Here is a 26,443-nt window from a genome sequence, read left to right on the forward strand (position 1 = left end):
TTCCTTCCTTCCTTCCTTCCTTCCTTCCTTCCTTCCTTCCTTCCTTCCTTCCTTCTTTCCTTCCTTTCTTCTGGTTAGATTGGATATTTGGAAGAAATTATTTCCTGTGAGGCTGGTGAAGGAGGCACTGGCATAGATTGCCCAAAGAAGCTGTGGCTGTCCCATCCCTGCAAGTGTTCAAGACCAGGTTGGATGGTGCTTGGAGCAACCTGGTCTAGTAGAAGGTGTCCCTGCCCGTGCCAGGGGGGTTGAAACAGGATGATCTTTAAAGTCCCTTTCAACCCAAACCATTCTGTGACTGATCAACCATCTGCCTGGGTGGATCCACCCTTGCTGCCTCTCCTCGTTGGCCCTTTGGTTTGGCTTTTCCCTGTTGGCCTCAGGACCTGCTGTCCTCTCTCCCATCTTTGCATCACTTCTCCTTCCCTGTAACCAGGCCAGCCCAGAGGACTGGGCTGGGAGCTGGGACGCCCTGGTTCTTGCTTAGCAACCTCGACAGCAGTGCTCTGCTCCTCAGTGTGGCCCCAGGAGAGTGACAGTGGTGCAATGATTTCTTTGTCACTGATATTGCCCTACTCTGCTGAGCTCTGGCAATGGTCTAATTAGTGTTTCTGCCTCACAGGGCTGGCGGGAGCACCGTGCTGTCTCGTCCTTGCGTGGAGGATGTCTCACTGGGGCTGCAGAGGCATCAGTCCCATTTAAAACTGGGTCGACTCAACAGGATCTAGGACAGGTAGGAGAAAGATGGGCTTGGGAGAAAGGAGAGGAGCAGGGAGCATTCCCCCAACAGGCACCGTGGTGGGGAAGTGTGGCTTCCTCTTCTCTCCACCTTCAGGGATGCTCAGAGGTGTCAAGGTTTAGGATCGGCGCTGGCAGTTGTGGAAGCAGCACCGTGTGACTGTGGCATCCCTGGGGTGACAGGCTGCATTTGCACTGTGGCCACCTGTCCCTTAGCTGGGGACACTGGGAGCACTCCTCTGCTCCTTCCCAGTGGAGCTTGGAGGCTGGTGGGATGGGGAATGCGGGTCAGCACCAATACTCTGCTCTCCCAGGGCAGGCTTGCTGCTCAGCAGAGGTTTGAGCACAGCTCAGTCAGGCTCAGAAGGTGCAGGGGGGTGCTGGGTACTGGAGAGCTGGGACTAAGGGTGTTTGGGTGTTCCCTCTCCCACCGACTAACTGCACAGCCTTGGTCACATCACTTCGCTGCCGGGCTCTGCAACGAAGTGCAGAGCTGTCAGGGGGGCTGTCAGGGAGCGCTGAAGCTTGGGAGGCTGTGCTGGCCCTCGTGGAGGGAGAGAGGGGCTGAGGGAGGAGAGGGGGGCTCCAGCCATTGCTGCCCTGGGAGGGGGGAGCTGCGGGCACTGTGTGCGCGCAGGAGGGCAAAGAGCCCAGGGCCAAGCAAGCCAGGCTGATCCCGCACCCCTCGCCCCGGGGAAGGTGGGATCCTGCTCTGACTCTTGGTGGAGCTGGTGGACCCTCGGGGGATGCTGGTGGTCCGGGAGGGCCGGGACCCCCGCAGGGCCACGGCGGCGGTGGCAGGGGCGGTGTTGGTGGTGGCGGTGTCAGTGGCGGTGTCAGTGGCGATGGTGGCGGTGGTGGCTGCGGTCTCCTCGGGGAGGGAGGCGCTCCCGGCCATGCAGCCGCCAATGGCGCTGGCTGGGCCGTGGTTTCCTGCCGAAATCACATGGCTCCCGCGTTTCCATGGAGAGAGCCGGGGTGGGCGCTGCCAAGAGCCTGCACGAACTCCCCGCTTGCTCCCGTCCATGGGAGTGGAACAAAGGGGATGCACCGAGCCAGGCCCGCTCTCGCCCCGCGCCTCGCCCCCCGCCTCTCCTGGGACATGTGAGTGCCACCCGCAGCTCCGCACCCCGCGGTCGCGGGGGGGTCGGGGGGAGCGGGGTTGGTGGCTTTAGCAGGGCTACACCCTTGGGGGGGCCACGTCGCCGCAAGCCACCGCCCGCCCGCCCGAGCCGCCGCTGCCCTCGCCCCGGTGGGCGCCCCGGGGCAGGGGGTGTCCGGGCACGGCGGGAGGGGGCACGGGGACACGGACACGGGGACACGGACACGGGGACACGGGCAGGGGGACACGGGCATGGGGACACGGACACGGGGATCCGCTCCGCCGCCCCACTGCGGGCTGGGGGGCAGCTCCGCACCCCGCGGCAGGGCCGGCACCGTGGCCGGAGAAGGAGCCGACTGACAGTGGGATATTAGGTCCAGCACCCCCAGTGTCACCCAGTGCCCCCCCGACCCGGTCCGGGGTGTATCAGCCCCTCCAGCCGCTCTTTCCCTCCCGGGTTTGGGATGACGCTGGTGGTATGAGCCGCGTCCTGCCCCGAATCCCCTGGGACGCCAGGCAGGAGTATGGGCAGGGGTACGGCGGGCGGAGGGGAAGCTGCCCGTGCCCATATAGGGCCGTGCCCGAGCGCCTGCGGGACGCCAGAGCCATGGATCCCGTGGGAGAGGCTGCACCCATCTCCCCCCACGCCGCTCCTGCGCCCAGGCGGGACCCGGGGGGGGCTCCGGAGGGACCTGGGTGCACCATGTCAGCTGGGTGCTGCCTCCTCCTCCAGGGTGACGGAGGGAGGAATGCTCGGAGGAATTAATGAGACAGATCTCGCTTTGTTGCTGGCCCGATCCTCCTGTCTCCCAGCCCTTCCCAGCCTGCCAAGAAGTGCTTGGGAAGGCCTCGCACCATTAACCCTTTCCCTGCTGCACCTCCGGCCATCCCAGGGCGTGCAAACAGCCTCAGCGGGTTTTACCCTTGCCACATTCCCAGAGGAGACTGCCAAGGGCATTGGGAAGTCCCAGCCATCCTACAAACCCCATATTGGCCAAGGACCTGTCTCCTGGCTGGTGGCCTCACTACGTCCCCTGGGCAGGGCTGGGACATGAGTCTGTGACACTGTGCAAAATCCGGCAGTGCAGGGCTTGTCACCAGTCTGTCACCAGCGGCATTGCCTGCTCTCGGCTTGTGGGGGTCCCCGATGCATCACTGTGGTCCCCTGGGTGGAGAGCAGCTGTGGTGGCATGGTGGTATCCTTAGAGTGGTGGTGGCTGAGCCCCCATGGAGGACATGGCATGATGGGTTTGAGCGTGGGAACGGGGCCAGTGGTGAGAGGTGTCAGGGTGGGCAGCTGAGAGGTGCTGGGGTGCAACTGTTGATCTGCAGTGAGCACAGTGGTGGGGACAGGAGTGTCTCCTCCCGAGCCTTGCCTGAGGCTCCTGGCCTCCTGCTTTGCCCAGGAATCCACAGCCTGGGTTGCAGCAGGGTGCCTGAGGTGGGCATTGTCCACTGGGCATGAGGAGCTGGATGGGCATAGGGATGCCCCGCAGAGATGTCATCAGACTGGGCTCCAGCTTGTGCCCGTAGCTGAGGCTCAACGGATGCATTGGAGCTCCTGCCATGGCACTGACCTAAAGGACAGGACCCTGGCAGACCCATGGCCCATGGCATGCAGGGAGCTGGCATTTGGGATCTCCGGGGCACAGCGAAGGCGGCCCAAGCCTTGGCTTTGCGTGGGCTGAGGCCAGTGCTGGGCTGGGACGAGCTCCCCGCCGCGTGCTTTGGGGTTATTTATAGGGCTGCCATTTATATCGCTTCTATTTCTGCTGCCGTGTGGGGACCGTGTGAGGAAGCGAGGGGGGAGGGCTCCAGTCTGCTGCCGCCCCAGTGCCCGGATGCGGGGTGCCCGGCCCCTCCTGCGAGGGGTGCTGCCGGCGGCACTGGTGCCAGCCTGGCTGTGGGTAGAGCCTGGCTCGGCGCGAGGGCTGGTTCCTCTCCAGCCCTCGGGGCATCTACCCTGTGGAAAAACCCTCTGTGTTGGGCTCCCGGGATTTTTTGGAGCTGACTTCTCCAGTTTTAGCAAGAAGTAAAGCCCAAGGGGTCGGCTGTAGCACTGGGGGGGGGGGGGTGACCACCTGCAGCTGTAGGACCAGCTGTCCCAGCCCAGGACAAGCCACTTGGTCACTTACCATGGTTCTCCTTCAAGCCATGATGGTGGGTCTTCTTGCCAGAATTGTCACCTCCTGCCCACTCCTAGGTCTCCCCCATGGCCAGGAGCTCTTTGTCCCCTCATCAGGCTGGTGCTGACATATGCTGGCACTCATCTCCCTGAACTTTTTTGGCCAGCTGTGACTTCTGCCACCCACTGAAGCTGGCCTGTGCTCTCTCCTGTCATGTTCCCAGGCACTCAAGGGTGTCTGTGGCTGGGGAGTACTTGTCCAGAACAGCCTGAAACAGTTTCTTCATCACTTGGCCTATGGTGCTGGTGCCATCTGTACAGTGTGATCCTGGGGCTAGTGGCTTCTCCAGGGCTGGGCAGGCTCAGCCTCAGTGCTGCTGGTCCCAGGGCCAGCATGGAGAAGCTGAGTCCCCTAGGACTCAGTGCTAGCGGGACATGGGGTCTCTGGGAAGCTGGTCCTGTATCCCAAGGCAGGCAGGGAAGTGGGAATGTCCTCCTGGAGTGTCTGAATTTTTCCTTTGCCTGCACACAGACTGGCTGTGGCTGTACACATGTGTTCAAGCACAGCTGCTCACAGAGCATTTTGTTTGCATGCTCAGCTGTTGTGGTTGGGGTGGGGATGCCCAGGGCAGCTCCCCAGGCCTGGCACAAGAGGAGGACATAAAGAGACACCCCCAAAAAGAGTGCACCTGGAGCATTACACCCACATCCCTGCTGCTGCAGAGGGATGGAGGAAGCTGCCCTGGCTGGCTGAGCTGGGCCGGGGTGGTGAGTATTGAGGGAAGTCCCCTGAGCTAGGGGGTCACCAGCACCCTGCGTGGCCATGGGGATGTCCCCTTCTTTGCATCCCCACCCTATCCACTGCCAGGCCAGGGCCAGGGATTCATTTAACTCAATTACCACCCAGGCCCTGGTGCTGCTGGCGCCACTTGTGCCTTTCCTCTGCCCTCCCTTGACAAGGTGTCCCTGGACTGTCAAGCCCTGCTGAGTGCCTTGCAGGGTGCTGTGAGGTGCCCAGAGGGAATGGCTGATGTCACATGTCCTCCTCTGGCCTCCTTTGGAATGCCTGACCCCACCTCCTGCCTGCTCCTGCTGGTCTCACCAGGGGTGATGCCCGGGATGGTGCCATGCCAGGCAGCTCACCCGCGTGTCAGCTACCACGGGGATCCCCCGGCAGTGAGGGCAGGGCCGAGCAGCAAGCGGCACAGCCCGGCTGTCACCCCTCTGTGAGGGAAGCCTGGATGTCCCCTTGCTCTGCGTGGCACCGGGAACGCCTCTCCCGCGGCTCGGGCGGCTTTAGCGTGGCTTTCTCATTAACCTTTAATGAGAACAAACAAGCTGGCATGGGCCGTGGCCGCGGGCACGCTGCCTGGCCGTGTGCCGGGCACTGGCTCCGCGCGGCTGCCAGCGCGGCGCAGGCTTTGCGGAGGGATGGCCAGGGCCGGGGTGGTGCCGGCAGCGATGCCATTCCCTGGGGAGAAGCAGTACGGGGTGAAAAGCCGCGTGGTAGCCCCCTGCCCACGTCAGCTGCCGGGATGGGACCGTGCCCCTCCCTCAGTGGGGAGAGACGGGGGGATGCCTCCTGTCCGTGTGAGGCAGGAGACGTGGCCTTCATGCAAGTTCTCGAAGGTTGGGGTGGAGATGGGCTTTGCGGCGTGCTGGGCTGCTGGCTCCCTCCGTGCCCGTGGCACTGGCACAGAGGCTGCAGGCAGGTGGGCAGTCTGGGATGGTTTTTTCTTGGATGTGGCTCAGAGCCAGCCCAGCCTCACCAGCTCTTCTTCCAGCTGCTCTCCCAGTGGGGCTGGTGCCGTGTACCCACCTGGGCAACAGGACCTGAGGGTGCCCTGGGTCACAGCGCTCTTTGGTGACACTGCTGCAAGTCCCAGCTCTCCAAGCCTGGCTGTGGCTGGCTCCAGAGCCACGTGTGGGTGACCACGGTGGGGCAGCCAAGCCACCCTGTGAGAAAGCCCCAGATGTTTCTTGTTGCCTGCAGGACCTGAAGGGAGGGGACCATCTCTGGGCTGGGGAAGCAGCCCCACAACAGGCTGACCCTCTAAGGGAAGGGGTTAACTGTCTGGGAGGACCCCATCTCTTCAATCACCCCCCAAGACTCCAGTGCTTTTCCTCCTGAACCTGGCCTGACCTCACTCTAAAATCAGCAGCAAACAGGAAAGGAGCCTGGGAGGAGGTGTTTCTTCCTGCCCCAGTGACGTGGTGATGGCAGCTGGTCCCAGCCTGGCTGGAGCTGGCTGCTTCAGCCTCTGTCAGAACTGGAAGGGGGTGCCAGGCCTGGGTGCCCCAGGACCTGTATAGGGACCTACAGCACTGGAGTGGGGTGACAACCGTGCCACAGAGTCCCCTGGTTGTTTAGGGCATCCGTGTGCCCTAAACAGGGAGTTATGAGGCTGGGAGGTGCTTCTGGCCTTGGCATGGAGGGCAGGTGGGTTTGCCACACTGCCCCATGGGAACTGGATCCCCATGGGGAGCAGGACATCCTTCTTTCCCACATGAGAATGGCACTCAGCATCTTTGGAGAGCCCCGCGAGGAAGCCCTGGCTGAAGCCAGCCTCTCCAAACCTTTGGAGAGTCAGAGGATAAAAAGTGGGGACTTATGAGCAAGGAAACCCTTTTCCCAGTGGCTCTTGGGCGTTGCACGGTGCCCACAGGCATGCCATGGGAATGGTGGGAATGTGGGAAGCCTGCAGCAAAGCCACGGCGATTTTATATACCTATATATAAATATATTTGCATATATTTATATATATATTTAAAACCAAGCAATGCAGAAGCAGGCAGCAGTGGTGAGCGTCGGCTGCCCACGGCTTTGTGCCTGCCCTCAGTGGAGCCGGCAGGGATGGGGGCGAGGGGCTGTGCATCCCCCCCTGCCCTGTCCTGGGGAAAGTGGTGTGCTGGACAGGGCTGTGTGTGCTCCCTGTCTCGTTGCCAACCCTGGGTGCCAGAGGGAAGGGGGTCTCGAAGGGAAGAGACCCGGAGAGGGGCTGTGGGGGGAGTTTGCACTGCAGTGCCCTGCAGTGTGTTCCCCTCCCTTCCACTCGTGCCTCAATTTCCCGGGGGGGGAAGGATGGGGACTGAGCTGTGTCTCCGCCAGCCGGTGCTGGTGGGGCCCCCTCCCTCCAAGGGGGTCAGGAATCCTCCCGTGTCCTCCCGTCCTCCGTCCTCCGTCCCCCTTGAGTCACGCCGGGGCTGCTGCGGCGCTGGGCAGTGATGTCAGCCCTCGGGCAGGGGAAGCGTGGGAGGAGACTGCTGCCCGGGGGGAGCCCTCCGGCCACGGCCCCCACACTGACAGACAGACAGACAGAGGGACGGACGGCATGAGAGAGCAACAGCCACCCTGGACGGTGACCCCAGCCCGAGGGGGATGTGCTGCAGCAGCGCGCCATGAATGGCAAACGGAAAGGTACTGAGCACCGGCAGCACCGGGGCTCCCCAGCAAACGGCGTTAATTTGGGGATGCCCCGCTGTTTGAGGCTCCCGGGTGACATGGCTGGGCTCCTGCGGGGTTTTTTGGGGTGAGGGGTTTCCTCGGGAGGAGAGCTCTCCCTGACCGGGGCACCAAGGACACAGGGACACGGTTGTCAGTGCGGTTTGCAGCGATGGGGTGTCAGATCAGCGTGTCCATGCAGGATAGGACCCACTGGCTGCCCAGCATTGCTAGTGCCCCCACTGAGATCCAGGCTCTGTGTCTCAAGGCAGGAGGGGGTGCCACAGCTGCCTGCTGCTCCCAGGTGATGCACCCCTGATGCCATGGCAGCCCCTGATGCCCCGGTGGTGCAGCTTTCCTCGGCAAACTGGTTTTCTCCCACTCGTGCCCTCACATCTAATGAGGGCAAACAGAGCCTGGCTCTATGTCTAACATCCCTGGCACAGTGGTCCCAGGGGAACTGGGCAGAACAGAGGGTCTTGGGACTACTCTTGTGCACTCAGACCAAGTTGCCCGGGCAGGATTTGTGGGGGAAGCTACTGATACCCAACAGAGCACCCTGGAGATGTGCGGGTCAGGGGTAAGGTCATGGGACCTCTGCAAGGTTATGCCAATCCCAGAAGGATCTTTCTGGAGGATCCCAGCATCCCTGAGAGGGATCACAGCCCACTCAGGAGTGGGGTCTGGTGCCCCTGGCCAGGCTGCAGTCCCATCTCACAGGGCATGGGAGTGAGCAGTGTCCGTGCGGATCCTGGCTGGGTGCTCGGTCTGTGCCTTTGGTGGTGGGGGACCATGGTGGTCCTCGACTGGTTTTCAGGAGCCACATTGGGCTCGAGCTCTGACAGGCCCTGAGGAAACCCCTCTCCCAATGGTGGCCACTTCCCTGGGTCACAGTTTGGGGCTTGCATCCCCCTCTGGCTGGAAACAGGGAGGCCGTGGGATGGGTGCTGGGGTGGGAGGCTGTGAGCCCCCCCGAGGGACTGGCTGTGAGTGTCTGCCTGTGCCGTGCCCTGCCCTTCCGCGGGGATACTCCACGGGGTAAATAAGCACTTCCTCCAATTCTTCCCATTCGCAGCTCCTTCCCTTTCCTGCTGCCCTCCCACTTGGCCCAAGGAGCCAGCGGCCTCCCACGGCCGCAGGAGCGGATATCACCACCATGCCCCTACTGCCACAAGGCCAAGAGCACCCAGCACCCATCCAACCCAAACAGCTGAGAGCATCCAGCACCCATCCAACCCAAACAGCTGAGAGCACCCAGCGCCCATCCAACCAAACCAGCACCCCCTGCTCTGGTGGGGGCTGTAGGGCTGTGACCTTATGACCGGGAATTTCTCTCCCGACTGAGTCACAGGGCGCCAGGATCCATTCACTGACTCATCTGACTCCCAAACCCCCCCCCCCCCCCCCTCTGACCCCCCAACCCCCCCCCCCCTCCTTGCCCAGCACGAGGGGGAGCTGGGAGGTGTCCTGCCTTCCTGGAGGAGAGGCAGAGCATGGAGGAGGTCAGGGAAGAGGCGGCTCCCAGGCTCCCTGTGACCAAGGTGGGATGGTGTCGGTCCCCGGATGCTCCCATCCTCTGTGGCAGGGAGGGATGAGGAGTGATGGGAGGGAAGAGCTGCTCCAGCCCACACTGGGAGCCGGCCAAGGGCCGTCCCGGGGCCGGAAGGGGCCGGTGGGGGCCGGGGTACGTGCTGGGGTTAGGGCAGCGGGGCCACAGCTGTGCAAACACGGATGCAGCGGCTGCTCCGAAGGGAGCTGTGCCAGTGGGCGGAGTTCACAGGCTCCCGAGGTCACCCCCACCGTGTGCCCGAGTTTCACCCAAGGGTGCTGGGGCAGGGGCTGGCAGGACCCCCCGCTTGCCTCAGACACCACGGGCGGGATGGATGGTCCTGTGGCCACCATGGCCTCCCCACTGCAGGGGGACACCGGTGTCCCGCTGTGCCCCTCAGTGCCATCAGTGTGGGGACCACAGCCCAGCACCTCCTGGGAAAGCCCCTTGGCCCCCAGGGGCACGTTTATCCGTGCTCCGTGGGTGCTGCTGGCTGGTCGTGGGTGCCCCCCCCCGAGGTCAGGGGTGCTGGAGGGTGCTGGTTTGGCCACCCTGGGCATTGGTGGCCATCAGTGAGTAACATCCCTGGAGATGCTGATCAGAGCACCCCCAGGTCCCAGGGCAGCAGGCTGGGGATTCGGGGGGAGCAAGATTGGGGCGTCTCCGACCAGGGCAGTGTTGATAAACCCGCTGGAGCGACCTGAGGCTGGTGTCTGAGTGTCGGAAACAGAAACCAGCTGGGACCAACCCAGCCGGTCGGACTGCCCCCTCCACCGCTCAGACCAGCATTCTTGGGATCCCAATCATCTCCAGAGCACCGGGTGTCGAGAGAGGAGCTGGCTGCCGGGCTGGAGAGCCCCGGGGTGGGCTCCAGCACCCCACGCTGTGCCGCCTGTCCAGCTGCTCGCTGCCCTTTTGGCCTCTGCCCATGGGCAGTGCTGGCTGAAGACGGACAGACGGACAGACTCCCAGGATTGTGTTTCCTACGCCGGGGGAGCTGGAGGCAGTCTGTGGCACAGAAAAGGTGAAAACCTTGGTTGGGAGGCAGGTTCGTTAGCACCGAAGCCCTAATTAAGGGCAGGGGGCAGTGGGGCTTGCTGGGACTGAACCTTTGGGGCAGGACCTCTGCGTCTGCTTCTCAGGAAAAGGAGGGATGTGCTTGGGGCAGGGACATGGCAGGGACACGTGTGTCAGTGCTCTGTTGGTGACAGCCTCCTGGTAAGGCTGGTGTGGGGCTCACCAGGCTGGGTGAAATGCAGTGGCCCTTCCAAGGGTGCCCTGGGCTCTGCTCCCTGCAGGGGCTGCCTGTGCTGCTGGTACCAGGTACCTCTTATCTCGGTAATGTCAGGAATGCACTATGCTGGGTTTTTTCCTCCTCTGTGAGCCAAGCCCAATCGTGCCAGGAGCAGAGACCCCCCACCCTGCCTGCCCTGCTGCACGCAGGGAGTGCTGCCCTTTGGCACCCAGCTGGCTGCCCGCTGGTGCCGGGCTCAGCAGGGGCATGGGGTCCCTCTCCTCAAAGGAGATTTGGGGTCCTGCCCTAGGATCTGTGTTGCAGGGTGCCAGGGGTGGGGATGCAGGGTGCCATGGTGTGTTGTGGTGGGTGTTTGGGGGAGAGCTGGGTCCCAGGGCTGTAGCACAGGGATGTGATCCTGTCAGCAGCCACCGCTCATGGCACTGCTCCCTGTGCCAGTGCAGGAGCCTTTGGTGCTTTGGAGCATGACCCAGCACGGCACAAGAGGCTGCTGGAGTCTCTGAGGTGCTGGGGCAAGTGGCTGGAGATTGCTGTGACTCCACTGGGGAGTTGTGCTGCAGCATCAGTCCCCTGCAGCACCCCCGGCATCCTTCACTCCCACAACACCCCCAGTGTCCTTCTTTCCCTGAGACATCCTCAGCATCCTTCTGCTGTGATACCTCCAGGGTCCTTCTCTTGCGATGCCCCCAGCGTCCTCCTCCCCCGTGATGCTCTCAGGGTGGGCTCCTGCCTGAGAAAACCTCTTTAGAGCTCCCCCTGAGCCCCTAGATGGCAGCATGGGCTAGAGAAGGATGGGCTGGCAGGACCATGCACACCCAAAGGAGCTGTGACCCACCTCACACATGGAGAGCCTCATCCTAGGGGTGGTGGGTGCTGTCCCTATGGATGAGCTGCTGTAGTGCCCAGCTGAGGAGCAAGCACGGGAGCCACAGGCCTGGCTTGCTCAGTGGGGAGCAGATTAAAGAGCCCTGCAGAGGGTAATCTGCCCAGGCCTGCAGGTCAGCCGGGCTGCCAGGGATTACAGCTCCTTCTAATGAGCTTAATTGGGACAGTGTTGTCCTGGAAAATGGAGGGACTGGCACCCAGATAGCACTGAGGCCACAGGACCCGCCGAGCAGCTCCAAGGTCCTGGGCTGGGACCCGAGTGCCGAGGGGGAAGCAGATGGACCTGCTGCCTCCCAGCTCCACTGGGATAGAGGTGAGCGGCAGTGGCTGCCTTTGACTCTGAATGGCTCTGGCTGCAAATCCCTGGCCCCAACCTGGCGTGTGGGGCGGCGAGGGGCACAGTGCTGGGGGGTACCCACTGGTGGTTGAGTGGGTGTGAGCCACGTAGGGCGAGGTTGGGCCAGGGTCTTGGGTTTGTTGTGCTTGGGGAAGGAGTGGGAATGGTGGTGGAAGCCCCAGCAGAGCCTGTGTCCCTGTGGTGTCCACTGGCTGTCAGCCATGCTGGAGGCAGGAGTGAGCCCCTTGGGATACGGGGAGGTGGCTCTGGCCTAGTTTGCCAGTCAGGGAAGCTGTGCATCCCTAGGACCCTGCCTGGCCTTTCCTGGCGGGGTGTGTGACTGCTGGATGCCATGTGGGCTCATCCCCAGCAGCTCCTGGCTCCCTAACCCACAGCTCAGCTCGGGGTTGTCAGGGATAGGGGCACTGAGCTGCCATCAGCAGTGGGCAGAATGAAGTGGAGCATCCCACATCCCGCTCCTCTGTGGCTGCCCTGTGGGCTGGGCTCCTCCCTGTGCCCAGCTGGCACTGCTGGGGGTGGCCGGGGAGCCCCAGACTCCCCTGCCCTTGCCTTGTGCTTTGGGCTGCTCTTTGTGAGCTCCAGCCAGGGCTGCAGGGATGCTCCTGCCCCAAGACTCAGAAATCTGCATCATCCTGGTTGGCATCCACTGCACTGGCTGTGGTGGGGACAGGCAGGTACCAGCACCAGTTTCAGGTCTCCTGGCACCGTCACTGCAGGGGTGCAGCAGCTGTGGGGCTGGACATGTGCTGCCCGCACGGATTTTCCAGGGTCTGGCAGGGAATGGCTCAGCCTTTTCTTCCCCAACACAGAGCTCCTGGCAAAGCCAGGAACTTTCCAAAGTGCTTTGTTGTCCTTGGGTTTCCCTCCTGGTTGCTGGAGTGAGCGGAAGCGAATGAGGAGACAGCAAAGGGCTGGGCGTCTGGGTCCAGCCCTGCGCCCTTCCTGCCCCTGCAGCAGGGTGGCACGGGTGATGGCAGGATGTGGGACAAAGTAGGGTTCAGGAGGAGGTGTCTGGCCTGGGACACAGCGTAGGGTTTGGTCATGTCTGGGAAGGGCCATGGCAGGCACTGGGCATCAGCCCCCTCCTGTGGCTCCCATGGGGCCAAGCTCGGACACATCCGTCCGTCTGTCCCCACTGAGTGCTCACAGTGTCCAGGGCCTTGCTTCACCCAGGGCAGGCCACTGGCAGCATCCCTGGGGGCAGAATGGGCCCTGTGTCCCAGTGCCACCAGAAGTGTTCTTGGACTGAGAGGCTGGGAAGGCTCGCAGTCCATGGTCCATGGGTGCCACTCTCAGTCCCAGCGGCACCTCTGTCTGCGTGTGTGTCCCCACCCGGCTGCTGGTGACCCTGCTGTGTCATTGTCCCCAGGGAGGCCCTCCAGGTCACACTCAACGATGTCACTGTCTGTGCGCCCGCAGCGCAGAGTCCTCGTCACCAAGATCAATAGGAGCCAGTCCTTTGCCGGAGTGAACTCATCGGCCGACCGGCCCTTCAGGTAGGAGATGGCTGCTCATCCTGGGGACAGGGACAGGCTTGGGCGTTGTGGTGGGACCTGCTGTACATCCCGCGGCTCCTTCCCATCCGGCTGTCCCATCATCTCCCTCAGGGACCTTTGTGGTAGCCAGGGGACGTTGCACAGGGGTCTGCTGGGAGCACTGAGGCCATGTGGGAGACAGAACCCATCACCCCAACCCTCCGCTGTGCTGTACCCCAGGCAGGGTGAGGACCCTGCAGCCACCGGAGCATGGAGGGGACAGGTGTAGCTCACCTCATTCTTCAGGCCGCTCTTAAGAGCTTCCCTGTGACCATCTCATCGTGTTTAATGGGTGCGCTGGAGCTGGGGTGGCTTTGAAGTGTCTTGATGGCCTTGACATCCTGAGGCGGCCAGTTTCGGGGTTGTGAGTGCTGGTGTGAATCAGGGTTTCCTCGAGGTCACCTCAAACCTGTCACTGAAGGTTTTACTGGCCTCCTGTCAACTGTGGTACGAGGAGCAGCCATTCCCTACTCATCCTCTCCATTCACTGGCCATGTTATGGTCCCATCATCCCCTTCCTCCTCCTCCTCCTCTCTGCTGAGCCTCCTGTCAGTGACAACCACCCCATGCACTGCTTGTCCCCACCACCTCCCTCCCCCCCATCCCTAGCTCCCAGATACCCTCTCAGAGGTGGTTCTTGGGAATGCCACAGGTTGGGTTGTGGGACTAAAGCAATTTAGTGCTTTTAATCCCCTTTCCTAGTGCTCACCCAAGCTTCTAACTTTCCAGCGCACCCACCGGTGCTAGGGGAAGATGTCTCTCAGCCAAATGGCCAAGGAAAGCAGTGCCAAGCTGCCTGACCACGCTGGGGGCATTTTCTCTGGGTGGGCACAAGCCCAGGAAAAGCCTCCCTGTGCCCAGAAATCCTCCAGACCTGCTCAGCTCTTGTCCCCAGGTCCTGTCCTGGTGTCCCCAAGTCCTGTCCTCTGGACCAAGTAACACTTTTTAGGTTGATCTGGGGGTGTAGAGGGGGTTGCTTAGGGACAGGGAATAGGGAGGATTTTTAGATGCCTGCAGCCAAGTGGCTGGTGGGGAGATGCTTGTGGGAGATGCCTCCAGGGACTCTGGAGGACGGGAATGAGGAGGAATGGTGGAAATTAGGCGCTTACCCATCGCTCCAGCTCGGGAGGAGGCCAAGACATTCATTTCCCCCACGGATGATTCGGGGAAGTGTTTTGGTCACTTCTGCGAAGAGCGGCACAGGATGGGAGGTACAGCCTGAGGCTGGGAACTGAGGAGCCCCTGGTGTCTCCTGGGCACTGGTGGCGTGACGATGCTTTGAAAGGAGGAAGGGAAGAGCCGGTCTGAGCGAGGCGTTGCTGGCTGGGCTGGGGAGTGACTCCATTGCACAAGGCAGGAAGGGAGGTGTTCAGGTCCCGGGCGCTGGGTCGGCACGCTGTGGGTTGGCTGGGGGAGGCAGCTCCATCCAGCAGGTTTGGTGACATCTGGAGAGGCACAGCATCAGTGAGGATGTCCTTGTCCCATGGGGCCGCGCTGTGTGATGGGGTGACAGTGCTGCTGGTCCCCAGGGTTATCCTGTGCTGCCACCCGTTGGGATCTCTGCCTGATCCTGGGAGCAGGTGACAGGCTGTCAAGCCAAAGGTGGCATGTGTCACCCTGCCACAGTGCCCAGAGAGCATTTCTAAGCCCCTGGCAGCCTGGGGTGCTGGGGATGGAGCAGAGCATGGCCCCTTCAGAGGGGCACCAGGGCTGGAGATGTCCCCACAGGCACTCCAGGAACACAGCTTGGCTCCAGCTGGTGCCATCTCCATTTGCCTTTGCTCCCCCTGACCAGCACCTGGGACCTCCCCACCTTCACAGAGGCTGTACCACAGCCAGACTCTTGGACCCCGCTGGGATGGGGTTACCTCCCCGCTCCTCTCCAGCTCTACCTTTGTGGGTTTCTCCTTGTCTTTCCCATGGTTTTGGAGCAGCCAGATGCATTGCAGGGGTCTGCAGGCATGTGGTGCAGGCAGCGCTGCCCAGCTTTATGGCTCTGTGTCTTCCAGCCCTGCTGGTTGGTTAGACTGACTGCTGGAGAGTCCCGGGAGAAACAGGTGGACCTGGCCTCCATCCCAGAGCTCCTTCTTGTCTTGAGACAGGGTGCCCAGCAGGCTGAGGCATCCAGGAGGACCTTGGTGCTGTGTGCTGACTGCGGCCATCCTGGCTTTGCCTGCCTCTCTCCCCAGGAACCTCTCGCCCTTCACCCCCACTGTTTCCCGCAAGACTGGCTCCAGGGTCAGTAGGATGTTCTCAATGTCCCACAAATCCCCACCACCCAAGGTGCCTCAGCCCAACCGCCTGGACGAGGTGTATGAAGCTCTCAAGAAAGGCCTGACGTAAGTGCTGGGGCTCCCTGTGGCCGGGTGGGTGGAGGCAGGGAGCCCCTGAGGGGCACAGGGACAGCTTGTGACGTGGGTTGGGGTTGGCAGCTCTCTGCTCTCACCAGGCAGGGGCATGCCAGGTCTCCTGGGCACGGTGCCCTGGGGTCCTGGAGCTGTGTTGGGTCCTGCATCCCAACACAGCCCATGTAGAGGCATGAATGGGTTCCCACACCTGGGTGCTGGAACAGGGAGTGGGGATGCAGTGCCAGGTGTGCAGGGTTGGTGTGGGCTGTGGGTGGCAGGAGCCTGGAATACAGCATCCCAGCCTGACCCCCATGGTGTGTTTTCCCTCAGAGCCTACCTTGAGGTGCACCAGCTGGAACTGGAGAAGCTCAGCACCCAGATCCGTGAGTCCAAGAGGAATTCACGCCTGGTGAGTGCTGCTTGGGAAGAGCCTTACAGGGAGTGGTGCCTTGGGCAGACAGCCAGGGTTGTGGCACAGCTGGGGCAGCTCGTGATCCATCTGTGTCCTGGGGCAGAGCCTGTTTCTGTGGGGATGTGGGGAGCCAGCCCAGGCTCTGGTGTTGGGCTTCACAGGGCTCCTGTCCCTTTGTCATGCACTCTCCAGCCCCGGCTGGGTGCTGCATGTCCCACTGCCATGCTATGGGTGGTGGGTGCAATGTGCTGGGTCTCCTTGGGTGGACAGAGCGGGCTTTGTGCTGCATCTTATCCCTCTCCTCTCTCCTCCAGGGCTTTCTCTACGATCTGGATAAGGTAAGTGGGATCAGTGCCCCATCCCCCTCGTATCTCCCTTCCAAGTGCCTGGGATGTTCTACTGCCAGCCCTGCTCCGCTAGCACTGCCCTGCTGCCTGTCCCCTGGGATCAGGGTGGGGAGGGATTGGGGCTCTGCAGGCAGGGTGGCTGTGGGCAGGGGATGAAGCAGAGATGTGCTTGTAACCCGCTTCTTGCAAACGAAAGCTGTTGTTAGCAAGTGCTGGGCTCAGGTTGTCTCTGAGGCTGGGCAAAAAAGCACCCTGGAGCCTGGCTTGGCTCCTGGAGGACCCTCAAGAGCAGGAAAGCCTGGAGGAGGCCGCAGCACGAGGGTGCTCCCTGGTGGCTGCCACCCTGCAGCTCCCAGGCAGGGCTGGTGTCCAGGACGTGTCCCAGACACAGCGTGGGGGACACAGAGGGCACATCCTGACTCACGTCTCCACAGAGCAGCTGCGCTGCCACTCACACCATCTCCTCTGCTTTTCCAGCAAGTCAAGTCCATTGAGCGCTTCCTGCGTCGCCTGGAGTTTCATGCCAGCAAGGTGAGAGCTGGGGACTGGGGTCACCTTGGGGTAACCTTGGTGCCACACCAGGGTTCCCGTGCTGTCCCCAACCCTGCTCCTTGTCACAGCTCAGGCCTGTCCTTGCAGATAGATGAGCTGTATGAGGCTTATTGCATCCAGCGGCGGCTCCGGGATGGAGCCCACAACATGGTCAAGGCTTACAGCACGGGCTCGCCAGGCAGCCGGGAGGCACGGGAGAGCCTGGCCGAGGCCAGCAAGGGCTACAAGGAGTACACAGAGGTGAGGCAGCTGGCAGGGGTGGGCTGGCAGGGTGCTGGGTCCCATGAGCATGTGCTGATGGGTCTTGTCCATCCATCTGTGTGTTCCCAGAACATGTGTCTATTGGAGAATGATCTGGAGAGCCAGCTGGGCGAGTTCCATGTCCGGATGAAAGGTACCATGTCCCGCTCCATCCCTATCCCTCTGCCTGCCTGGCTGCCTGCTGCCTGCTGACGCCCCTCTGCCTTCTCTTCCAGGACTGGCAGGCTTTGCCCGGCTTTGTGCTGGTGACCAGTATGAGGTTGGTGGGACAATATGGGTTGGATTCTGCTTTTCTCCTGCCCTGTGATCCTTGGGCTGTCTCGGGGGTGTAGGTGGGCACTGGCGTGGAGGGCATGTTGCAGGGTGGTGGTGGGTGGCATGGGTCCGTGGCCATGCCTGGGGACACACAGAGAGCACCCTGGTGTCCTGTCTCCCCCATACCCACACCTCTGCATCCCCAGATCTTCATGAAGTATGGACGGCAGCGTTGGAAGCTGCGGGGGCGCATCGAGGTGAACAGCAAGCAGGTGTGGGACAGCGAGGAAATGGTTTTCTTGCCCCTCATCACCGAGTTCCTCTCCATCAAGGTACAGTGCAGAAGAGGGCAGGGATGGTGTGGGCCAGCTACCCCCCTGTATCAGAGTCATTTAGGTTGGAAAAGACCACTATGATCATTGAGTCCAGCCCCACCCTTAAACTGTATCCCAAGTGCCACATCCACACATTTTTTGAACATTTTCAGGGATGGCAATTCCACCACTTTCCTGAGCCTCCCTCCAGCACCTCACTCTCACTGGCCCGTGGCTTCATTTCCTCCTCTCCTCCTTCTCCAGGTGACAGAGCTAAAGAGCCTGGCCAACCATGTGGTGGTGGGCAATGTATCCTGCGAGACCAAGGACCTCTTTGCGGCTCTGCCCCAGGTAGTGGCTGTGGATATCAATGACCTGGGCACCCTCAAACTCAGCCTGGAGGTGACCTGGAAGTGAGTACCTCAGCAGGCATTGGTGGTGGCACATGGCAGTGCTGGGGATACCCAGTATGGCATGGCAAGAGGTGACCTGCCCAGGCTCTCCCATCCCAAAACTGGCCTGTAATTATGGAAAACCAGAGCTGGAATGGAGGGGATCCTGATGTCCTGAGACTTCCCCCCCAAGCTGGCACACATCCCTCACCTCCCTGCTGTCCTCCCCAGCCCCTTTGACAAGGATGACCAGCCCTCAGCAGCCAGCACCGTCAACAAGGCGCCCACAGTGAACAAGAGATTCTCCACCTACAACCAGAGTCCGCCTGACACGCCGTCCCTTCGGGAACAGGCGTTCTATGTAAGTGTGAACCAGGCAGGGCTGCTCAGGAGAGGTGGGCGCTGGTGGGGTCCACACGGGGATGTGCCCACACTGCATCTCAGAGGGTGGCACAGCTCAGGGACAGGGGTGGGCAGCTCCTCTTCAGCCATCCAGCCACGACTCCCCGGTACCGGTGCCTGCTCCTCCCTCCCACGTTCACAGCTCCTCTTCTCTCTGCCCAAGAGCCCAGAGCGGGCGGCCGACAAGCGCGGTTGGTCCTTGCTGGACATCTTTCGGGAGACACTCTTCGAGAAGCTCTCTCAGAGCTGCTCCTGCGGCGATGTCTCCTCGGCCGAGCTCGGGAGATGGCCGCAGCAGGGCCGCGTAAGTGCGGGGCTGGAGCAGGCCGGTAGCTTAGCCCAGCAGTGTGGCCATCCCGCAGTAGCCGTAGCCGCTCCTTGTCTCCTACTCACCATCCCTCACTGATGCCCTAAGGCCTGATCTTGCCAGGCTGGGGTCTGGCCGGTCCTGCAGAGCTAGTCCCCAATCTAGGGGAGCCTGGGTTCACCCCCGTGCAAGAACCGGGCACTAGTGAGTAGAAAGCTTCTCTGTGTCCCCGTGCTGGTGGCATTGGTGTGCTGTGCCGTGGCATTGGCATGGTGCTGGTGACGGTGCTGGTGTGATGGTGTCATGGTGCTGGTTTGACTCTAACATGATGTTGACGTGGCACCGGTTCAGTGACGCTGAACCACGACGTTGGTGTGATGGCTGGTGCCATCCCCGTGAGCTGATGCTGGACCTGTTTCAGCCTTGCAGCCTTGGCTCTAGGTGTTGCATCCCACTGTGCTGGGGAGCAGCTGGCACCCCAGGGCTCCAGGGGCTGGGCATAGGGAGGCAGACTGCCTGCTGGCATGGGGTGAGATCCAGGGCTGGAATAGGCACCCATGGTCTGCTGGGACCTCGCTGCCCATCCTGCTGTGCCAGCAGAGCTTTGGCAGCCTCAGTGCCCTCCAGCTCAGCTGGACCCTGCCCCTGGTTGACAGGAAGACAGCCAGAAGAGCAGGGGCAGCAGGAGGAGGGTCTTGGCTGACACCACTCTCCCCTCTGCAGAACATGCTGCGGCGCCAGGAGGAGCTGGAGAACGGCACAGCCTGGTCCATCTCCTCCGAGTCCTCGGACGACTCCTCCAGCCCCCAGCTGTCCGGCAGCGCCCGCCATGCCGCCCACAAGCCCATCGTGCAGCCCGAGGTGCAGGCCTCCGCCCCAGCCATCGAGATCTCCTTCTCCCAGCAACCAGAAGAGGCCGAGACTGGCCTTGGGACCAGTGGCAGCAGCGTCTCCCCTTCCGGGAGCCAGCCAGAGGAGTCGGGCAGCCGTAAGAAGGATACAGTGGCCAACGGGCACATGCCCTACTCCCGGACTCTGAGCCACATCAGCGAGGCCAGCGTGGACGCCACAATGGAGGCCAAGGCTGTGGAGAGCCCCTGGGAGCCCATGCCCAGCCCAGAGGACACAGGGATGGGCGAGCAAGATGCAGACTCTCTCCCTGGCGCCGCGGTGGCAGCAGCTGTGGCAGGGCAGGACAGGGACGCTGAGGCCAAGCCCCGAGCCTCTGCGGCGTGGGCCACCTCCTGTGAGGTGGAGGCTGGCAGAGCCGAGCCAGTGCAGAGCCAGGCGCCAGCACAGGGTGGCTGTGACACCGAGGTCCCCGCAGCGCTGGCACAAGCCTCTGTGGAGGAGAGGCCTGTCCCCACCCCACCGCTGCCTGCCAGTGCCCCCGAGGTGCCACAGGGGAAGGTGGTGGATTCAGGGCTGGAGGAGGCAATCAGCCTTCTGGGCTCAGCCCTGGAGGACTATCGGGGGCAGTTCCCAGAGCTGCAGCCCCTTGAACGGGAGCTCAAGCGTCTGGAGGAGATGCTGCTGGTGAGGAGCTCTCAGTGGTGTCCAGGGGCAATGGAGACAGGGCATTTGTGGCTGGCAGCGTGTCTGGGGACAATGGGGACAGGGCCGACCCTACTGACAGTGCTCAGGGATTATGGGGACAGGGCTATCCCCTCTGACAGTGTCTAGAGACAAGGGGGATGGGTCCATCCGAGCTGACAGTGCTGGTGGACAAGGATAGAGCCATCCCTGCTGGCAGTGCCCAGGGATGATGGGAATGGTGATCATCTCTGGTGGCAGTGCTTAGAGATGATGAGGGTAGAGTCACCCTGGTTGGATGATGGGGACAGGGTTCACCCCTGTTGGCAGTGCCCGGGGATGATGGAGATGGGGCCATCCCTGATGGCATAGCTGGGAATATGTGTGGCAGGGCTGTCTTGGCTGGTGAACCAGGATTCGACCCCAGCATGTCTTCCTCCACAGCAGAAGCAGGGTGTCTTCCTCAGCCGGGCTTCCAGCATCAGCCTGACAGTGGAGCACGCGCTGGAGAGCTTCAGCTTTCTCAACACCTCTGACATGGAGGATTCAGAGGGCTCTGAGGAGGAGCCTCTCCAAGATGAGAGGTGCACAGTGGGGCTCATGGGATGGGGCACGGGGCAGGAGGCACCCCTGCAGCAAGGGATGGGGAATGGCCACCTCTGCCAGGGTGCCCAAGCACGTTTAGACTGGCCCATCACAGCTCAGAGAAGGGCCAGGCCAAGAAACAGCAGTATCTGGTCCTTCTGGTGGCACAGTATCACCCTGCATCCCTCCATGGGGCTGGGCTGGAGGGGACCTGTGCCTCTGGGACCTGCTCCTTTGCCCAGCTGTGATGCTATGGGTCCTACAGAAACTCTGTCCTGTGGGTGGGGAAGAGCCAGATTCAGGTTTCCTGTGCTGATCCAGTGCCTTGATCTCTCCCTGGCTTGCAGGAAGGCTGGCAGACCCCTGCGCAGCACCCGGGCCCCCAGCACCGGCGAGATGGGGGCAGATGACACTGGAATGTGCAGCGGCTCTGAGGCCAGCACCGACCCCATGAGCACCGGCAACGAGTTCCTGGATAAGGCTCTGGTGCTTCACCTCAACAACTGCAACTGCCTGCTGCTGGTGAGGACCAGGGATGGGGTACAGCAGCTGGAGACACCCTGGGGTGGGCTGTAGGTCCCCCCTCAGGGGGTGCCTTGCTGTGGCACGGAGGCACTGTGGTGTGGGCGGTGAGTTCTGTCCCTGAGGTGTCTGTTTTGGCCGTGCCTTGCAGAAGCTGGGCACCTTCGGTCCCCTGCGGTGCCAGGAGATGTATGCCCTGGACAGGCTGCTGCGGGAGTCGCAGGTGCTGGAGATCGTGTGCCAGCTGACGGAGGAGCGTGCGGGAGCAGCCAGCTCGGCCGCTGATGGTGAGGACACGCGGCTGAGGGGACCCTCTGTGCCACCCTGGAGGCTGTGTGAAGCCTGGTGTCCCCTCGTGGGCACGGCTGGGCAGCAAAGGGGCCATGCCAGGCGGAGGGCGGGAGTCACCTGCCTGCTGCCATGGCCTCAGGAGGTTTGACAACCCCTGTCCCTGCAGTGGTGCAGTTCTCGACGCGGAAGGAGGGCGTGCTGCCTCTCTGGGACCTTTGTGTAGAAGTGCCCAACGTCTACACCTGCTCCGTGGAGCGGTTCCTGCAGGTGCTCAGTGCCCAGTATGCAGCGGCCATCAGTGAGCAGCACCCTGGTTTGGCTGATGCTGGTGAGTGGGTGCCAAGGGTGTGCCGGGAGTTGGCAGCCTCACTTGGTGACCATGAGTGGGGGTATGTGGGGGCCAAGAGCCCCTCAGAGGGGTGACCACAGCTGCTGCACACCCTGATCCTGGCTCTTTCCCGCAGTGTGTGTGAAACTGGTGGAGGACGTGCTGAACCGGCGGCTGCCCCGGCGGCCTGGGAGTGCCCAGAGCGAGCAGGTCACCATCTTCCAGTACTGGAGCCACTTCGAGTCGCTCGGCACCCTGGTGCTTGACACCTACATGATGGAGCTGGCAGAGGAAGGTGGGTGCCCTACCATCCTCCTTAGGCCCTGGGATGGGGTGCCAGCACATGACCATAGTCATTGATCACCCTGCAGCACTGCCATGGCTGCCCTGGGGCATCACCCAGAGGCTCAGCCATCCTCGAGCTGGGCAAGTCAGTCTGATCCAGAGCGCAGCCCACTCCCATGCTGCCTTCCCAAGTCCTTGCTGTGGGTCCCCAGCATCTTGAGGGACAGCTCCATATATGAGCACCCTGTGTGGGGCCACCTCTGCCCGGCATGGATCCAGGGTGCCCAGGGATGGGTTCCCTGCAGTGATGGGTGCAGGGGCAGTGCCACATGGCTCCCCACACCCTGGCTGAGCCGACGGCTTCCTGCAGCACTGCTGGCACAGAACCTCAACTCGGACGACCAGGACGTGGTGCTGCGTGCCCTGAAGCGTGTGCCCGAGGCCCGTCTGAAGAAGGAGGGACTGAAGGCGCTGAGCCTGCTCCTCGTGGAGGGCAACAGCAAGGTGGTGAGCGCCGTGTCAGCCCAGCTCCGCAGCCTGGCAGAAAACCCCCGCTTCCGCCAACGGGTACGTGCTGGGCAAACCAAGGATGAGATGGGCTGGGGCCACAGCCCCTGGGGGGCTGCCCCCAGCTCTGCTGCAGGTGGTGGCACTGACTCCTGTCTCCCCCAGGCCCTTGTGTGCTTCCTGGAGCAGCTGGAGGATGAGGAGGTGCAGACGCGCGTGGCGGGGTGTGCGGCACTGGGCTGCCTGAAGGTGAGAGGGGTGGGGGAAGGAGGCAGCAGAGCTGCATGTTCCAAAGGAAGAGGAAATGCCTGTGGCCGGTGACTCCGGACACACCTGCACAGCCCTCTGCTGTGGGAGAGGAGCTGGGGGTGCCCCAAATGTGCTGGAGCAGCAGGCAGGGGCAGGGCAGGAAAGGAAATGGGGAGAAAAGGGACAGGATGTGCAGCTTCCTTGCACTGTGGGGCTGCAGTGCCCTGTGCTGCCTTCCCCTCTGGGCTGTGTCCCTGCTCCCACCGTGCTAGCCACACTCAGCCCCTTGTCCCTTCTTCTGCAGGCCAAGGAGAGTATTGAGCAGCTGGTTTACCTGTGCCAAACCGACAAAGAGCCCGTGCGGGAGGCAGCCAAGCAGAGCCTGATGCTGTGTGGTGAGTGTCCTGCTATTTCTCTGCTCTCTCTCCACCCACAGCATCCCAAGAGGCATCTCCTGGTGCCAGCAGTGCCCACGGACGACCGGGCTCCGGGGCTGGTCCCTGTCTACCCCACACACTCTGGCTCATCGTGCCCCGAGCTCTGCTGGGCAAGAGCAAGCTGACGGCGGGCAGCGAGGGCCAGGCATCCTGTGGCCACAGCACTAAGCCTGGTTGTTATTTATTATTTGCTAGATGGCCCTGAGAGAACCATCTGAGTGGGTTTCTAGGCCTCCAGATCGCGGCAGCTGCTGCACAGGTTGGGACACGTGAGCCGTCCTCGTCCCCCTTGTCCCCGCTCCTGCCGCTTTGCTCACGAATGTCTCCGTCTTAGAGCCTGTCAGCCATGTCACGTTTTGGAGTCTGTGTGTCTTGGTTGTTGATAGTGCCCATCCCTGTGGCACCCCGGCACATGTAGACGCCTTGTGTCCTATGTCCCAGCAGATTGTCCATGTCACCACCTCTTGCTGGGGCTGGCCGCTGTGGGCAGATTTGCGTGTGAGGGTGCCGGGCAAAGAGCTCAGAGTGAGCCTGTAGCATGGGTGTGTGCATCCCTGTGTGTGCACGGGGGTCCTGGGGGAGCTCTCAGGACCCCCATGCCAGTGCATGCAGATGTGCACAGCTGTTGGAGTCGCCGGAGCTGGCACAGCCCTGAGCACTGGTCCCGTGGCCCCAAGTGAGGCTCTCCACAAGCCAACACTCCTGCACTCCACACTCACCCAAACACGGGTGATCCCTGCCCCACGTGGGCAGCTGAGGAACAGGATCTGCAACCTCTGAATCAGGAGCTCTGGGGACTTTTTGAGCCGGATCCCAGCTGGGACCTGCCCAAGGGTGTGCTAAGGAGGACAAGAGAGGTCTCCATGCTGTAGCATGCAGGCTCTGCCAGGCATTAGGCATGTTTCCCTGTAAAGGCCGGGAAAGGTGGCCAGGGATGAGCACAGGACAGAACTGCAGTTCGGATCGCTGACCATGGTGTGTACTTGCAGGGGAAGATGGTAAATCAGCTCACCGGCGGCTGGAGGAGACCCTGGACAGCCTCCCACGGATCTTTGCACCAGCCAGCATGGCCAGTACAGCTTTCTGAGACCCACGCACGCCCACCTGCCATCCCTGAGGGCACAGGCACCGCCGGGCCGCCCGGGCTTGCACGGACTGGGGACCCGGCAGCTCCCGCTCTCGGCACCACACCGCAGTATTACCCCCGCCGGCAGCTCGCCACGGCCGCACACTGCCTTACGGAGCACCGCTTCCCCGGCCCCGCGGGGGCCACCTCCGCACCGCTGGGCAGGGGGGCTCGCTGCACATCCCACCCTCTGATCGCTATTTAAAATACCCGCGGAGCCCACCCTTCCTGCCCCCCGGGGCGGCGGGGAGAGGTACCGGATTTCTCTGCTCCTCTTGCCTTCCTCTTGCTCGAGGGCGCGCGCCCTGTCCCGGAAGGACCTGCACTTTGGAAACTTTGCTGTTTCTTTCCAGGAGTTGCCTGGGCCATGGGGACTGCTGCCCTCTGCCACCTGGAGTCCCCAGGACTTAAATAAAATGAGATATAAGATATTAATATATTCTGCTGGCGTTTCTTCTTTCCAGCTCCACATGCTCCTGTCGCTCCCCGGCTGTGGCTGTAGGGAGAGTAGTGAGGTGTGACCCCAGCCCAGAGCCTTTCCTGGTCTGTTGGGAAGTGCCGTGGAGGGCAGGGGCAGGAGGAGCAATAGAGGGACGGACAGACGGACAGACAGAAGCTGCCACCTTTTTTTTTTTTTTTTTTGGTTTGTTCTGTTTTATTTTATTTTTTATTTACAGATTTTTGCAGAAAAACAAAAGCAAAAAATTCTTTTCTATAATGTCTCTATAAATCTATATATAATGTAATTACAGAGAATGACTAATTTTGATTTTAAACCAGAAATAAAATCAAACGTTTAATGAGTGTCGGTGTCGCTGTGAGGGTGTTTCTTTGGCCCCAGTGCCCTGGGACAGGGCAGGCTGAGGGTCAGCTTAGACAGCTGGAGGGTGATGGGGTGTTGTGGGAAATTATTGTGATTTCTGGCACCGCCTGCACCTCAGCCAAATGTTGCCAAAATTTGGCTGCTGGGCACGGGAAGTATCACCCAAGGTGGTATGAGGTGGCCACACAGGATGGGAGCCACTGGAACCAGGGCTGGCTCTGGAACAGTGACAGCCCTGTGCGTGTGCATGCAAATCCACACATTCCCCATCTCCAGCTGCTGCCATGTGGGAATGGTTATCCAGGCCCTGATCTCCAGTTTGGACCAGTAAGGACCCATGTCCAGCACTGGGAGCAGATTGCAGCAGCTGTGGTGGCCATAGCTGTGTCCCCAGACGCCCTTGCACCGGATGGGTGTGACAGGGAATGCTAAACCACCCTAAGCTGCTGTGCCTCATCCCAGGATATCCGCTGTCCCCACCTCGCTGTGTGGTACTGGGCTGGGAGAAGGGACTGCTCCCTGTGTCCCCTCTTGCTGCTTTTCCCTCACCACCTTCCCCTGGGGCTGAAGGTTTTGTGCCCCTCCTGTGCAGCTTGCCTGGCACCTATGAGCTGCTGGATTGCTGGGAAGCTTGCTGGGAAGGAAGCTTATTGGAAGCTTACTGGGAAGGAAGCGCTGTTTCCTCTGGCTCTCCCAGGAAGGAACTTTGACCTCTTGGTAGCTGTGATGGGGGCCACCTCCCTGGCACTCACAACACAAATACTTCTCGCTGCTTTGATTTTTTTTTTCCTGAGTTCAGTAGCTTTGGCAGCATGTGGCTGGTGACATGGAGCCTTCCTCCCCACCGAGGAGGAGGTGGCATCGGGCTACAAAGTGCATGGCAGAGCACTGGGTCTTGTGCCACCTCCCAACGGGCTGGGCAGAAAGAGGGGGAACACTGGAGATTTGTGCCTGCACCACGGAGCGGGGCTGCCTGCTTGCTCCTGCGTGGTGTCACCGTGGGGCTGGAGAACCCTGGAACTGCTCCCCCTCTCCCTGTGATGTGCCTCTGCGGTTTCAATTGAGGGGAAATTTTTTTAAGCTTTATCTCTTTTGCCTTCCTCTTCTCCAAACCCTGTCCATCACCTCCTGCTGGTCCTTGCAGGTCCCTGAGCAACCCCAGGACAGGCTGGGGGCTG

General features: G+C 61.7%; 1 protein-coding gene across 5 annotated transcripts in view; it reads left to right on the forward strand.

Moving 5' to 3' along the window:
- RIPOR1 (RHO family interacting cell polarization regulator 1) overlaps window positions 1-25,250 on the forward strand; it is a 34,332-nt gene extending 9,082 nt beyond the window's left edge. The window contains exons 1-23 of one of the 5 annotated variants that reach the window (XM_027646527.1): window positions 1,721-1,842; window positions 12,824-12,950; window positions 15,179-15,328; window positions 15,668-15,746; window positions 16,064-16,087; window positions 16,574-16,627; window positions 16,736-16,888; window positions 16,979-17,042; window positions 17,125-17,168; window positions 17,371-17,496; window positions 17,743-17,891; window positions 18,102-18,231; window positions 19,303-20,115; window positions 20,557-20,696; window positions 21,045-21,219; window positions 21,371-21,506; window positions 21,677-21,838; window positions 21,975-22,133; window positions 22,494-22,690; window positions 22,796-22,879; window positions 23,184-23,274; window positions 23,512-23,575; window positions 24,306-25,250. In XM_027646527.1, coding sequence (XP_027502328.1) covers window positions 1,764-1,842; window positions 12,824-12,950; window positions 15,179-15,328; window positions 15,668-15,746; window positions 16,064-16,087; window positions 16,574-16,627; window positions 16,736-16,888; window positions 16,979-17,042; window positions 17,125-17,168; window positions 17,371-17,496; window positions 17,743-17,891; window positions 18,102-18,231; window positions 19,303-20,115; window positions 20,557-20,696; window positions 21,045-21,219; window positions 21,371-21,506; window positions 21,677-21,838; window positions 21,975-22,133; window positions 22,494-22,690; window positions 22,796-22,879; window positions 23,184-23,274; window positions 23,512-23,534 — 3,159 coding nt within the window. In that variant the 5' untranslated portion in view covers window positions 1,721-1,763 and the 3' untranslated portion in view covers window positions 23,535-23,575; window positions 24,306-25,250. Of the gene's footprint in view, window positions 1-622; window positions 734-1,720; window positions 1,843-7,172; window positions 7,384-9,888; window positions 9,981-12,823; window positions 12,951-15,178; window positions 15,329-15,667; window positions 15,747-16,063; window positions 16,088-16,573; window positions 16,628-16,735; window positions 16,889-16,978; window positions 17,043-17,124; window positions 17,169-17,370; window positions 17,497-17,742; window positions 17,892-18,101; window positions 18,232-19,302; window positions 20,116-20,556; window positions 20,697-21,044; window positions 21,220-21,370; window positions 21,507-21,676; window positions 21,839-21,974; window positions 22,134-22,493; window positions 22,691-22,795; window positions 22,880-23,183; window positions 23,275-23,511; window positions 23,576-24,305 lie in introns of those variants that run through there. The other 4 variants (XM_027646529.1, XM_027646525.1, XM_027646526.1 and 1 more) reach the window with 4 other exon arrangements.
- The last annotated feature ends 1,193 nt before the right edge of the window (window positions 25,251-26,443 follow it).

This window comes from Corapipo altera, unplaced genomic scaffold (genome assembly GCF_003945725.1).
Source record: "Corapipo altera isolate COAL_440 unplaced genomic scaffold, ASM394572v1 62, whole genome shotgun sequence".
Lineage (NCBI taxonomy): Eukaryota > Metazoa > Chordata > Aves > Passeriformes > Pipridae > Corapipo > Corapipo altera.